Source organism: Drosophila melanogaster, chromosome 3R (genome assembly GCF_000001215.4).
Source record: "Drosophila melanogaster chromosome 3R".
NCBI lineage: Eukaryota > Metazoa > Arthropoda > Insecta > Diptera > Drosophilidae > Drosophila > Drosophila melanogaster.
Window position 1 is genome coordinate 11,750,923 of NT_033777.3, and position 13,912 is coordinate 11,764,834.

The 13,912-nt window shown below is 42.1% G+C and overlaps 1 protein-coding gene across 2 annotated transcripts; it reads right to left on the reverse strand.

Moving 5' to 3' along the window:
* Window positions 1-8: 8 nt before the first annotated feature.
* On the reverse strand, window positions 9-13,535 carry Lk6 (Lk6 kinase). 2 transcript variants are annotated; one of them, NM_143729.3, is made up of 6 exons: window positions 12,562-13,535; window positions 5,391-5,570; window positions 4,813-5,324; window positions 4,527-4,749; window positions 4,255-4,465; window positions 9-4,189 (listed from the first exon to the last, which is right to left on the reverse strand). In NM_143729.3, exons 1-6 carry the CDS (start codon window positions 12,722-12,724, stop codon window positions 2,050-2,052), a joined length of 3,429 nt encoding a protein of 1,142 aa, NP_651986.2. In that variant the 5' UTR covers window positions 12,725-13,535; the 3' UTR covers window positions 9-2,049. The 2 variants fall into 2 exon arrangements, with proteins under 2 accessions (NP_651986.2, NP_731624.1); NM_169423.3 differs by lacking the exon at window positions 12,562-13,535 and adding an exon at window positions 8,632-9,157 and having other exon boundaries at window positions 1,463-4,189.
* Between the last annotated feature and the right edge of the window lie 377 nt (window positions 13,536-13,912).

Genomic DNA, 13,912 nt, shown 5'->3' on the forward strand with positions numbered 1-13,912 from the left:
TAACATATCATGTATTTAGTGTTTTTATTGAGTTTTTATATGTATAAAACAATATCTACTCTTTCTTTTATTGCTGGCTTCGTATTCTTTTCTCTTGGCTTTCGTTTCCAATTCTGTTTAGCCATAATTTTAAAACCAATTCGCTTCATACAAATATTCCTTGATTAAATCGGTCAGCTAATCAATTATCTGCAGGATTTCCCCATATTCTCGTTGGTGTTCATTTCTCGAAAGCTGCGCTGACCAGTGTAACGACTTAAGTTTAACCATTGGCTTAACGGACATTTTCTAAACCAAGGTGCTGTTTGTTTGAGTGTAGTTTTATCGGATTTTAAGCAGCGCTGCTTGTAAATTCAACTCATAGTTATTATTTGTTTTTTTTTTGTTTCGTTGCGAAACACTCCTCACAGTTTTACAAACAAACGAAAGCGATAGTTTCCACTTCAATACTTCAGTTTCAGTGCAACTTTGATTGCTTCTGTAGGAATTCATTGCATGAATAGTATAAATTATTTGGACGCTGTTATTATTATTAGCAAATGTTCAAAACTTTAACCAAACCCAAAACGAGGCCGTTGGCAACTTTTTTTGGCAGCAGCGTTTTGAGCTAAAATTATGAACAATCATTTATGATTTCATATGTCTGCATTTAACTTTATTTTTTGTGGTCAGTTTAATTTTTCGTTTATTTTGTTTTTGTTTTTTGGAAGTTTTTCGCACAAGTTGCTGTTGGTTGGAAAAATAGAAGAATTGGTGTGTATGCAGCATGCACTTGACATTGATTTCGTGGGACGTAAACAAATAAGGTCTGTGGAAAATGATACTCCTCTTATCAGTAGATTGAAGTGGTTGTTGATGGCACAGCGTCATTTGATAGATAGATTTCTTCAGGTGCATTTACATTTACATTTTATATCACAATTTTTTAAATATTATAGGTGTATGTATTTAACAAAATTGGTTTGCGTGTTATTATTTCATTTACGCCCATCAAAACGTGTTGAGCAACTTGCAATGTCAAGAGTGTGTTCGATTTTTGCCCAGTGTAGCTGGCCTTAGTGTGTATGGATGTCAGTGTAGAGAAGTGTTGGGGCTTAATTAAATATATGTTTCAGTATTTTTTGAAATAATTAACTGTACGCATGTAAACTATTTCCAAGCAATTGGCATATACACGTTACAAAACTATAAACTGTAACAAAAAATTACCTTTATATTGCAGTTTATCTTGTGTACGTGTCAATTTCTTTGAAATAACTTACTAGCGTTTAATTTTTTAAGTGTAAATTTCGATTCCAACTAATTGGCGAGCGACTCGAAATTTTGATAATTCAATTAACTTTGTAAAATCAACTTATTCTTGCTGCCCGTTTATCCTTTCCTATAACAATTTTTGTCATGAGAAATAAAAACATACTATTCAAATATTAACAATTTTCATATGTTGTACATGTTGGTATTTGGAACGGGCGTTGTAAAATTATCATCATTTTGAATCAAGAGGCATGAACAAATTTTTAAGAGTACTTAGTATTTAAGCAATTTCACCAAAACAGAAAAGTCGTAAGTGTTTTATGCATCTCTTGACCAAACACTTTTCGTATTCGTTTTTATTTTTCATAATAAAAAATTATACTGCAATATAAATTACAATTTTTTGAATCTTTTTTATAAAAAAAGGTATTTGTTTTCTGTTGTTTTCATCTCGAACGACTGTTTGGCTTGCTTCAAAACAGCGTAGACTATTGCCACTCTCAATTTCCCTCGGTTTCAGTTGGTTTCACTTCGCAGTCGCTTTCTCCTACCACAAGTATTCATCATTTTATTATTATCGTTTTTTTGTTTTTTTTTTTTTTTTTTTGTTTTTGGGGTTTTTGTTAACTCTGTTTGCAGTGGCGGAATCAATTGAATTTAAATAGTTTGCATACACTTTTGCAATAAACGTTAGCTTTTGAAAAGTTGCACCAAAAAGAATGATAGAACTGGAAAGTTGGTTTTAAGAGAATGTGCGTGAAAAAAAACAGAGTTATCTGTCCACAGTGGACCCGCTTAACCACTGGCGGTGGCCGGCTCGCAGTACTCAGACAGATCGTTGGCCCGCTGCTGCTGGCGCAGGCGCCTTTGGAGCAGTACACTCTCGCTGGGCGGCGAAAGGCCGATCCTCATATCAGGCAACTCGTCCATCAATTGGGCCGCCTGCAGGTGGGCGAAGCGTCCACTGCCAATCCGCGGCTGCTGCTGGACACGCTGACCCGACGAACGGTTGTGCCGCTGCTGTTCCGGTCCCTGGTTCATCCCGCAACTGCGGGCGTAAACACAATCCTGACGCCAGTTGCGTATGGCCGACTGCTCGTCAGATGGCGGAGATCCGCCGCTGCCGCTACCACTGCCACTGCTTCCGGCGCTGTTGTGCCGCGGAGGCGGCTGCATTGGTGGCGGCATTGGAGCAATCTTGTAACCAGCGGCACCGCCGCTGTGCGAGAAGCTCCCCAGGTAATTGCGCTGCTGGTTGCCATGGTGGCCACCGCCGCCTCCGGTGCTAAACGGCGGGCGATACTTGCGATAGTCCGCTGTCGGCTGCTGTTCCTGCGAGTGATGGGTGCGATAACGCCAGTTTTCGGTGTGCTGCCTCTGAGGAACTTGATCCGCAAGCTGGTAGCGTGGCACAATGTACCGCTGGTGCTGCTGTCGCTGCTTACGAGTGTAGGCATTGGACGGCAGCTGTTGCTTGCTGTGCTCATGCAGATTCTCCTCGTCATCGTAGTCGTCGTCCTCGTCGATATCGGCATCCTCGTCGTTCTGATATGCATCGGGGGCAAAGTTAACAGTGCGGCCGGTCTTGCTGTGGTGACCCGCGGTGTGGGATAGGGCTACAGGCTTCTCCTCTTCCGCTGACATGCCAAAAGTCGTTTGCATTGTTGTCCCCTCAGCAGTAGTCGTCGGTTTGGTCACGTTCGAATCATCTTCCTCTGGGTTATCGGTTGGTGGGCGTGTTGCTGATGCTGCTGGTGTCGATGCTGCTGGCACTGCCGCTGAGTTGACAACAATATTTGCAGTCTCATAAATTTCAGGTAGCTTTTCATTTAAATCACTAATACTATCCAATAGTTTAACATCATCATCTTCAATTGCATCGCCAGTTTGCCAGTTGTTAATGTGTGTTGTAGTCATAACTGGTGTTTGCAGCTTGTTATTATCGGTGATGGTAGTAGCACTAATATCACTTGATGGTCCTTGCTTCTTAGCCCCATCAACATCATCCTGCTGTTTTTCCTCTTTCTTCTCCTCATCCTGCTGCTGCATTATCTTATTCTCCTCCGTCTGCGCATCGTTGCGCATTATGGTGAGCTTAGCAAATTCGCTTTGCTGAGTGTTTTTCTTCATATCCATATTATCCATAATAAGGTCCTCCCTTATATACCCACCGTTATCGTCCTGTGGCTTCGATTTCTCCACATTGGTCTCGCCAACTTGCTCCACGTAAGCTTTCGATAGCTTTAGATTGTCAGCTTGAGTTTCCTCCTTTGGTTCGTCCTCGAACTCCTCTTCCCCGAATTTATCATCGACGCGCTGCTGCTGCTCATACAGATAGTCGTCGCCCTCTTCCTCGTCTAATTCGCGCCAGTAATGCTTATAGTGCTGATAGTCCTCATTCTCTCCATCCTCATCATCTTCCACTTCGTCGCCTTCGCTTCCGCTCTGACGCCTAAAGCGATCCTCGCCCAGCGTCTCACACTGCTGCTGATATTCCCTCCTAGACCTGCTCCACTCATCATCATCATCGATGTGGCCAAAAGCCTCCAGACCTTCATCGTCGTCATCTTCCTCGTGGACGTTCAATGTCTTGAAGCCCCCGCTATTCGGATAAATTGCAGATGCATTGCGAGACGCATTTCGGGAAGACCGACGGCTATTGGCCCGCTGGCCGTGCATCGAGGACATACGCCCTCCGTAGCCGCACAAGGAGGAAGCGGGATTGCGCTGCGAGCGATTGCGAGTGTAATGACCCGGCGGCTTGGGATTGTAGTTTTCATCGCTATAGGCATCCATGTAGGCCTGCGATGGCTGGTAGATGTTGGGACGCTCTTTCATGTAATCGTAGCGCATCGAGAAATGCTGTAGGACCACACGCTTGACGGCCATAGCAGATTCGGCAAACTGCGAGATTTCCCTTGCCGACTGGTGATTGCTGCAAATTTATGAAAAACATCAATTATTTCTGAAAATCAACCGTAATATTTTCTATTTAATTACCGTCGGATGTTACTGGGCGTTTGCAAAGCCTTGTGGCGCCTGCCATGCTTGCTTGCCGGTGGCTCCTGCTCGCACATACGAATCCATGGGTGATTCAACACTGCCTCGGCACTGAGGCGGTTCGATGCCTTCTTGACAAGCAGATTAGAAATTAGGTCCTTGGCCTCATCGCTGACATCGTGCCACTCGGCCTCCGGGAAAGAAAAGTGTCCTAAACAATAGTAAGGTTATGATTAATATCAATAATGATAATATTTCTAGCATCCACGAACCTTCTTGAATGGACTCGAAAAGCAGTTCCTGGCACGTGCGGCAGTTTTCACCGCGATTCCAGCCGCAATCCTCACCACAGTTGCCCGAAAATGGCGGATAACCGCAGAGCAGGATGTAAGCAATGACTCCCAGGGACCACAAATCGCACCTCTTATCGTAATAGTGTGCCTCACCCACAAACAAATCGACCACTTCCGGAGCCATAAACTCGGCACTGCCAACCTAAAAACGAGATACTTTCATTTAGTATTTATAATCTAAAGTCATTACTAATTTCCGACTTACTGGTGTCAATAACTGAGGAGTGGCTGCTGGCGACGAGATGTCCGTAGTGAACTTAATCCCCGAACCCAAATCAAAGTCGCAAATCTTGATTGGGCACAGCGAATCCGTCTTGACACACAGAATATTCTCCGGCTTGAGATCACGATGGGCAATGCCCTTCTTGTGCAGAAAATCAAGTCCGGAGGCGATCTCCTTGATTATCTGCGAGGCCTCATGCTCGGAGAAGCAAATGTGCTCCTGTATGCGCGATAGCAATGGACCACCGTTGATCTTCTCGAATACCAGGTAGAACTTCTCGTCATCCTCAAAGAATTCAATCAGTTGCAAGATGCCCAAATGGCCCTGGCAGTGATGGAATGTCTCCACTTCGCGAAAGACACGTGCACGCGCATGCCCCGGTATCTTATCGATCACCTTCACGGCATACTCCAGATCGGTGTAGATGTTAACGCAAGTTTGCACCGATGCGTAGGCTCCCTCGCCAAGAATCTCGCCAGTCAGCTTGTACAGCTCTGGTGGAAGAAATTACCAATTAAGGAAATGCACATTGTCAGCTATTCTCTAACCCCCATACTCACCCTGAAAGGTTGAGGAATGAAGGGAGGAGCTGATGCGTTTCTTGCGCCGCTTCTTCTGCATCTCCTCCTTGTGCCTGTTAAGCTCCGCCTGGCGTTCCACCTCGGTCATGTTGGGCGCCTCGCTGGACTCGTTGCCCGACACATCCTCGCTGCTGTAGCGCGTCAGCTCATTCTGTCCGTCTGTAAAAACAACCAAATAAGACAATGTCAGAAATAAAAGTTTCGAACTACAATAAATTCGCTCCAACCCTTTAACTTCTGCATTCTAGCTGGTAATAAGCGGATAGGCTAGCTTAATATCGGAGTGCGATCGGCTTGACAAGTACCATGTATGTATGGTATGAGCTTTTTATCGAAAACATTCGCCATATTTATTTGCATGCCTATTTTTTCTGCATTTATCAATGTATAAAAATAATAATGAGGGAATATAAAATAAGAAATACTCGTACTTTTGCACTAACTGCGTAGAAAGCAAATCGCGTGTCGTAAACAAGTCGCCGCAAGTGTGCATAAATATGTAAAATTAAATAATGAGAAAACAGCCGCAAGCAGGCCGCTGCTATATAGAAAACTTCTGGTTGGAATCGTTCAGAGCTAGGCCTGGAGCTAACCCCAAGATCAGGGGACTGAGCAAGGGGCCGAGGACCGGCGATCAGCTTGATTGGGTGTGTGCCTGTTCTTCAATTGTTGTCAATAGCCGGGCGACTATTTATAAAGCCCAAGACGGCTGCACCAGGGCGGTATCTTTGGGCAAATATAGCTGCTCGACCAAGGAACTACTAATGAAGTCACGTTGCATTGTAAATAAGTATTGCTTCATTGGAGTTATGGAGTCAAGTACTCTTAGGGTACAGTTTTTCCTACATTACTATAATTGAAATCTTAGTTTTTGTTTTTATACCCATGGCATTGTAAAATTCATTTTATAAAAAACATTTTCTTGCTATCCGTCTTTTAAATGAATGACCAATTTATATAAACACTTTGCTTCTCCCCCTTTCGCCCACCCACGCTTTTCTGATTCGTCGCACGCTTTCCGTTCTGTTCTAAATATAAAATTTGGCCTATTTGTTGGCCAGCTTTAATTGTTATCAATTGCGTAAATAAACGCCGAGACAACAGAAACAACAGACGCGTTCAAACTTTTTGCATTTCTCTTTTTTATCGAAATGGACTCTCCCCTCTCACAAGTCTGCCGAATATTCTGCGCATTTAATTAATAATGTATGTATATATGCATCTTATTTTTCGCCAAATCATTTCGTTTTGATGAACAAAATATGTGTGAGTGTTCTGAAGACGTGTGTATTTTTGTTTAAATTGCATAAACAATTTCCGCAGTTCCGGCACAAAAAGTCCGTGCTTGACGTCGGCATAACACATCATCCGATCCCTTCAGGTGCAAGTCGATAAGGTGATGACGACAGTAGGCATTTATTGAAATGCCCTTACTACATTTCATCAGCGGCTAGGCAATCGTTACAGAGCCAAACCAACTTATGTCAAAACAAACCTGATACGAATTTGAAAACCTAGATAAATATTTTCATGGTTTGCCGGCCGGCTTTTCAGATGCTTATTTATGCATGTGCATATGTAAAGTTTTATGTAAGTTCGGTACCAAGTAAATTCCCTATGAAGTACATATGTATAAAAATACCAAAGGTATTTTTAAAGAATCAATGCACATTGTACTTAGCAATTTATAAATACATATGTATGCAAAACATTTTTTAACGAATAGCTTAAAAAACTTCCAACTGGAATCGGGATTAGAATTGGGGTTCTTTAAAGTTAAAAAAAAATTAACCGAGATGAAGGACATTCACGTACAGGTGCAAAACACAGAAGAAGAAAACAAAAGCTAGCAGATAATACGAAACTGAAAACAAAACAAGATTCGAAAGCGTCTAGAGAAAACCTTGAGAAATTTCAATTTTAAGGCTAAGCGCAAACATCATCGAAGCCAGTGCCATAATAAGTTATCAAATGTCTGGGTAGGAAACGCAAAATAACACGGTAGCCACTCGATTTACGAATAAACAAAAGGTTGATAAGACGGACGAACTACGCAAAAAGCGAGCAAAGCAAAAGGTTTGCTTTTGGCACTTAACTTTGCCGATTTAAATTCAAATAATGCCAGCGAAACGAAAATAAGGGAAGGAGAAACAACATGCGGTCGCACATAAGGAGCTTTTAGAGAGCGGTGGAGAGGATCCGAAAGAGTGGGAGTAGGCTCGTAGGGAGGAAGAGGAAGATAAGGTGGGTCCGCTTCTTTCTCGCTCTCTGTTACTTCATGGCAGGGTGAAAGTGCGACAGAGAGCACTTCGAATAAGTTGCCAATTTGCGGTGCTCAACATCTAAGAGCTGTGACGGCAGAAAATGTAATCCTAAGCAAGAATAAGTCACTGCTTTAATACATACATACATACATGTAGGTATATTAATATTGTTCAATTAAAAATGCAAATATTTTAATTGGAATTTCAAAAATTTAGATTTCGTTAACATTTTATTCAGCCTACATCTAAAAACACACTTTAATCAGTTAAAAGAATTCTTTTGTAACTCCGCAAATTAATTAAACATTTCATATACATGTTATTTACACGTTCCCTTGCGAATGGTCTAGAATGCTGAAGAGATGCCACCCCAACAACTCACTCTTTTTTTTCTTAAACCACCTTCTTCTCCTGACACCATGAATTCACGGGCAGGCAGAGACACTAACACTCTTGCACACATCACACACGAACGTTATCTGCACGCCTGTGTTTGTGTGCTGTAAAGAAGCAGAAAATTATTGCGCAGCAAATGAAATTGTAAAAGCGAAAAAATGTATGAAAACGGCGAGAGAACCAGAACATAAGGTATGACAATAAAAAATAAGATGAGGAATTAAATTAGAGAATAACCAAATGGGAATATATTACCATAGTTATTATATGCATACAAGGTCGTTTTAGTTACTTTAATTTTTAAATTAAAAATCAGTTGTTTAAAGATAAGCCTAAAATGTAATTGCTTTTAGCAGCCTGTAAAATGTAGAGGAAACTTGGAACTAAAACAATAACAAAAATGCAAAAACCGGCATTTCGAAACGTTTCCCCTCACATACAGATGCACATGCCCATCACGTTATGTGGGTGTGAGTGAGCAGGGCTGAGTGTGTGCGACAGTTCTCTCATCTCATCTCGTTCCTAGACTTTGTTGCTATCGTTGTTGTTGCTGTATTTACCTAACATGTTTGCTGCCTTTTGCCGCTGATGTTGTTGCTGCTGCTGCTGTTCGCCTTTTAATCGCAACGCAATTTGTCTAAGCAACGCCCGTTCTGCTGCTTGTTCTTCTTCTGGGCGGCACGTTTTTTGCAATGCGTAGATAAAACCGCCTGCCTTCGATATATATTGCTCCCCGTCGATATGGTATTGCTTTAGTTTCGAATTAGTTGTTTGTTTAATTACGATGTTGGGCTAATTTTAACCCTATTCCGGTTGGATCATCATCGATTTGAAGTACACTTTTCCCTTTTCGACCGACGAAAACGAAAACGACAATTTACTGCTGAATGATTGTTATTATTGGAAGCACAGGGAAAATTGTTCAGATCAAATGGCCGGGAATTTCGAATTAGATTTATTTCGCGTTTATGTGAGATTAGTACCGGCGACAAAAACCAATTGGCCAAAAAAATGAATTTGAAAGAAATGGAAAAACACGGACAAATCTTTGCGGACCTACGTCGCGCGGCGCCAACGAGGAAAGAATCGAATTCAAACACGCGCCCGCTTTCGGGGGAGCGACAAAAACTGAAAACCAAACTACCGCGGTGCGCGAAGAGCGAAAAAAGAGCGGTGGGCGGCGAGCGAAGAGAGCGGCCGAAACGAGAGCGAGAGTTGTAACAAATAGATATGTATGTATATGTTTATAATGCGCTGTTTGCAAGGGTAGCGATAAACATACTTTGTACATACATATGTACAAGCATAGATATGTACGTAGTTAGAAGCCTGCTCAATAATTGCGAGTGTCGTTCGTCATAGGACAACAAAAACAATAAGTCAATCTTTTTGCTTACACTCAAATTAAAAAAGCAGCCCGGAAGAGAAACGCCTCTGGTTGCAAAAATCCGGTTTCAAATCGAATGCACAACAATTACCGGCCATGTCAATTCATCGAGTCAAGTTAGTTGGTCGATACAAACTCATATTTGCTGAGATCTCGATGGCAAAGAGAAAACATTAGCTATGTGTTTGCCGATCGAGTTCTTGTCTTTCGAGGGGTGTAAATATTGACACACTAGTTTAGGCCAGATTAAGGAGGTAACCGATACTGATACCTGTACCTCCACCGATACCTGTGTTATCACACAACCTGGCCAATAAGCCCACGCACACCAACGCATCGGCGGCGGAAAGAGAGCGGCGATAAAGCCACATCATATTGGACACAGAACCAGTTTTGACAAAAAGTCGCTTTGTGGTTGTGTCCGACACGCCGCAAGCAAAACAAAAACAGCAACAGGAAAAACAATAACAAAGCGACAAACCGAGAAGCGGTCGAAAGAGAGAGACTAAAGTTTAAGAGAGCGGCACAGGAAGAGACCGGTGCGGGAGAGCGTTACATGATGCAATTAAGTTCTTGTAAAAAGAGAGTACACAGGAAGAAATATGGTTGTGGCATATGATTGATTTTTAACGGTTAGAGCATAGTTTTACAGTGGCACATAAACTAAACGTATTTCACTGAACAGCCTAATGTTTTCATATTTAGCTAATTTGAAGTAAACAAGTTATTTTTCTTTCAGTGCAGAGAGAGCCCTGTTTCATTGTTTTTGTACGTTTTGGAGTGTGAGAGCGCGATGCCCGAGAAAATGTCGTGAAAGACGTGGAGCAGAGGTGCGAGGGAGAGAGACAGACTCCAACACCAATGCCAATGCATACCAATGAAGGTGGTGTGATGTGCGCGAGTTCTGTTTAAAAGCAAACAAGTGGAAAGGGCAAACAGCAAAACAAAAACTACATTTAACTTGCTTTGTTTTCGTTTTGCACAGTAAACAACACATATGCCTCAGCTGACGTTTTTTCCACTGCGGCATTGCCACAGCTAAAAAATAAATTTCTCTCTCAGGGCTTTTGCGCAAACGAGCAAGGGAGACAGAGATATATTGGGCTGATTTCATGAATCGGAGGAGGCTGCACGTAGGCACCACTAGATGTCCTCCTATCGATAGGCCTCGATAGAATGAAAAACTTCTCGATAATTATGGAAAATTATTATGGATCGTTGGGGGGAAAACAAGTTTCCAGCTGGTGGGCTCCAATTGACAGCGTTTTGCACTCAGTTGATTGCAGCTGCAAAATCCACTCCAGCACAACTCCTAATGGGCGCACACATTTTATATGTGTGGGAGGCCAAGCAACGAACGTCACACCAAGTGCAATAAACGTCATGAAGGTTATAATCGTAGTTTGTTCACATTTCGCCGCGTTCGCTGCATTTTGGGCACGAATACGCATTTGAACACGAGTGTCAGTGCATTACGCTCAATCGATCAGCCATCATGAGTCATTTTCCATTTCCATAACTGCCTGCACACGCTCAATTTCAATTTCTCGGTCTCGGCTAGCTGGCACAGATACTAGTGCCGTCTCTCTCACTTCGCCGGCAGCTTTGGTGGTGTTGGTGGAATGGCAGGGAAAAGGAATACCCTTTTGTGCTTGGAATCTAGTATTGCTTAAATTGATAATCATATTATGCGAATTTATACCAGTCAACTGGTCTAATTACAAAGGGTAACTATTGGTGCTGAAATCTACATATGTATGTGTGAATATATTCCTATTGTACAGCAGTTTACCCATATGGATTTCATGATTTTTCAAAGCAGCTCACTTATGCCCGATTTTATAGGATATTAGTGGAATTAGTGGATGTCAGTGGTCCAACCCAACCGTATCTAGCATATTTACACAACAATCTGTCCTGTTTCATAAGATTATCTTTGATAAACACAAAGTATGGACTATAATCACTATCTAAACGAAAACAACAAACTTCTAGTTTAACCTCCAGTTAGAATATGACTAATTAGTGGATTTAGTTGATCTTTGTCATTGTTATTTTATAGCATATATCAAATCCCACATATAATTAAGAACTTGTGTACAATAATAACACCCCCAGTGATGGTTATAAAGTCCAGATGCTGGAATACCCCTAAAATTAGGGCACATACACACTTATATTCAGCTTAATGGCCCCAGTCGAATGATGCAATGGGGTTCTCTTGGCGAAACAAAACAACTGTAAACACCACACAGACTGTGCGGGGTGGGTGAAGGGAAGCGGAGTGGGTGGTGGGGTTGGGCGCCGGCAGGCAGACAGCATGCATGTTCTCGAACATCGTGTGACGTCAAGGAAATACACTGCGGCACCCGGTGCGCAACGTGGCCCAGTCAGTCAATGCTCCCTAGTTCGTTCGATTGATTAGCAAGGGTAAACGAAACGAAAGTGCTGCCTGGCCCAGCTTTGCCGATAACTGACTAGAAATCCACTGAATGAAAGCGTAGGAGCAATGGTCGGGTCTTTTCTCTGATTGGTAGTCAGTCCCCACCCAATGACAAGCAGAATAATACATACATATGGTTAGGAACTTTAGAGGAAGTATAACTTCCGATACAAAATATTACATTAACGTATATCTTTTTTTTACCATTGCATTTTAGCAGAAATATCCTACAAATCGTATTTTATAGGTACAACTTTAAGAAGCAAAGAACGTTTGTCACATTCTCAAAATAATAATTATATGCTTAAATAAGGCTTTTGTTTTCTTTTGGCATGCAAATAACTGTTGCCTACGAAATATACTTTATATTTAGGCAATACAACAATATTACGACAGAGATACAGGTGAATTTCCAATAGGTAGAAGTTCAAATTTATACGAAAGAGCTGCCAAATTCACAGTCAGAGCAAATATTTGCAATTATTTCATCATTCTGTTAACATGTTGTCTAGTTAAAATTAAACTGGTGACACACGAAGCGCAAATATGCGAAATCTCTTCAGAAGGTTTCCAAAATATATCTCATGCATCACAGTTTGCTTCTCAGCTATGGGAATTTAGTGTCAAACTCCCAGAGTTCTAGAAACTCAAATTGCTCACCTGACTGACTCTGGCTGCAGCTGTTGTCCGTGTTGCTGCAGGAAATGCCGCTGCCACTCCGGATGCCGCTGTCCCCAGATCCACGGGGGTGGTTGTTGTTATTGTTGTTGCTTGCTTTCGCAGCAGCGGCAGAAGCAGCTGTCCCGGACTTGGGCTCCACCATGTTGTTGCTGTTGTTGTTACTGTACGGTGCTCCTGGACGCGATTAGAGTGAGACAGGCAGAGTGCTTACAAGCTGGAAAAAGGGTTTACGGTGCAACAAATGAGCAGCAGTTTTTCTCAGTCTCTCGTGCTCTTTCCTCTCTTCTCGTTCAGTTCATTCAAAATCAAAATGGTGGCCGCCTATGGGATTTTTGTGTTTTTAATACAATGCGGCGGTTGATGAAAAAACTGATTCAATTCTGCTGCAGATGCTCCTCTCTCTCTCTCTCTCTATCTATCGCTCTCCGCTGTTTATTTATTCTTGGTTTGGTGGTTGAGTCGTCGTTGGTGTGGCTGCTGTTGTTGTTGTAATCGATGGCTGCTGCTGATTTCTCTCATCACACAGGCGAAAAAAGCTCAAGCAAAAAATGGGGTTTATCTATTTGCACCGCTTTTTTCGGTTATCTGCGATATTTTTTGTTTTTTTCTTCGGGTATTGCGATTTTTGCGTTTCACCTCTTCTTTGTGGGCTTGGTGCAGTAGTGCTGTTGCTGTGGTTGTTGCTCTTGTAGTTGTTGGTGAGATGGTTGTTGTAGTGATGGAGGCGTTAATTTAGTTCTATTTTATTTTCCGGAGCTGCTGGAGATGGCTGGTGTGGCGGTGGAGTTGGTCGTTAAAATTTCCTCTGCTGATTACAACACAAAAAAAATCGCTGAATAGCGGACAAAAGCCGTTTTCTTTGCGTATTTCGCTTTAAGTTTCCTTCCCAGCTACCGATCCATTTTCAAAGTTCGAATGATTCCGACGAATGACGACGAATTCATCCGTGTGGCCGGAGGTACCATTTTGGTAGGACCGTTTTTCGGGCCAACGAAAATACCACAAGACGGCAGCGACACTAGGGTTTTTTGCTTCAAATGTAGTATGGCTACGCAACTCACATATGGTTGAGAACTTCGCTGTTTATTTGGTGGTTAAACTAGCTAAATACAATAAGAGTGGCAACGCCGTCACGTTTTCTACATGTATTTTACTTGGCGTAGTGCGCCAAGCTTATAAACCACAGTTGGGCGGTTCTTTTGAATTGTTTAATTTACACCCCACTATGAAACTTATTAGCCTTCTTTATTTATTTTATATTTTATTTTTGGGAAGAATACGTTTACTCAAGGTTCGCAGCTTGTCAATCAGTATTCGCAAATATCAATAA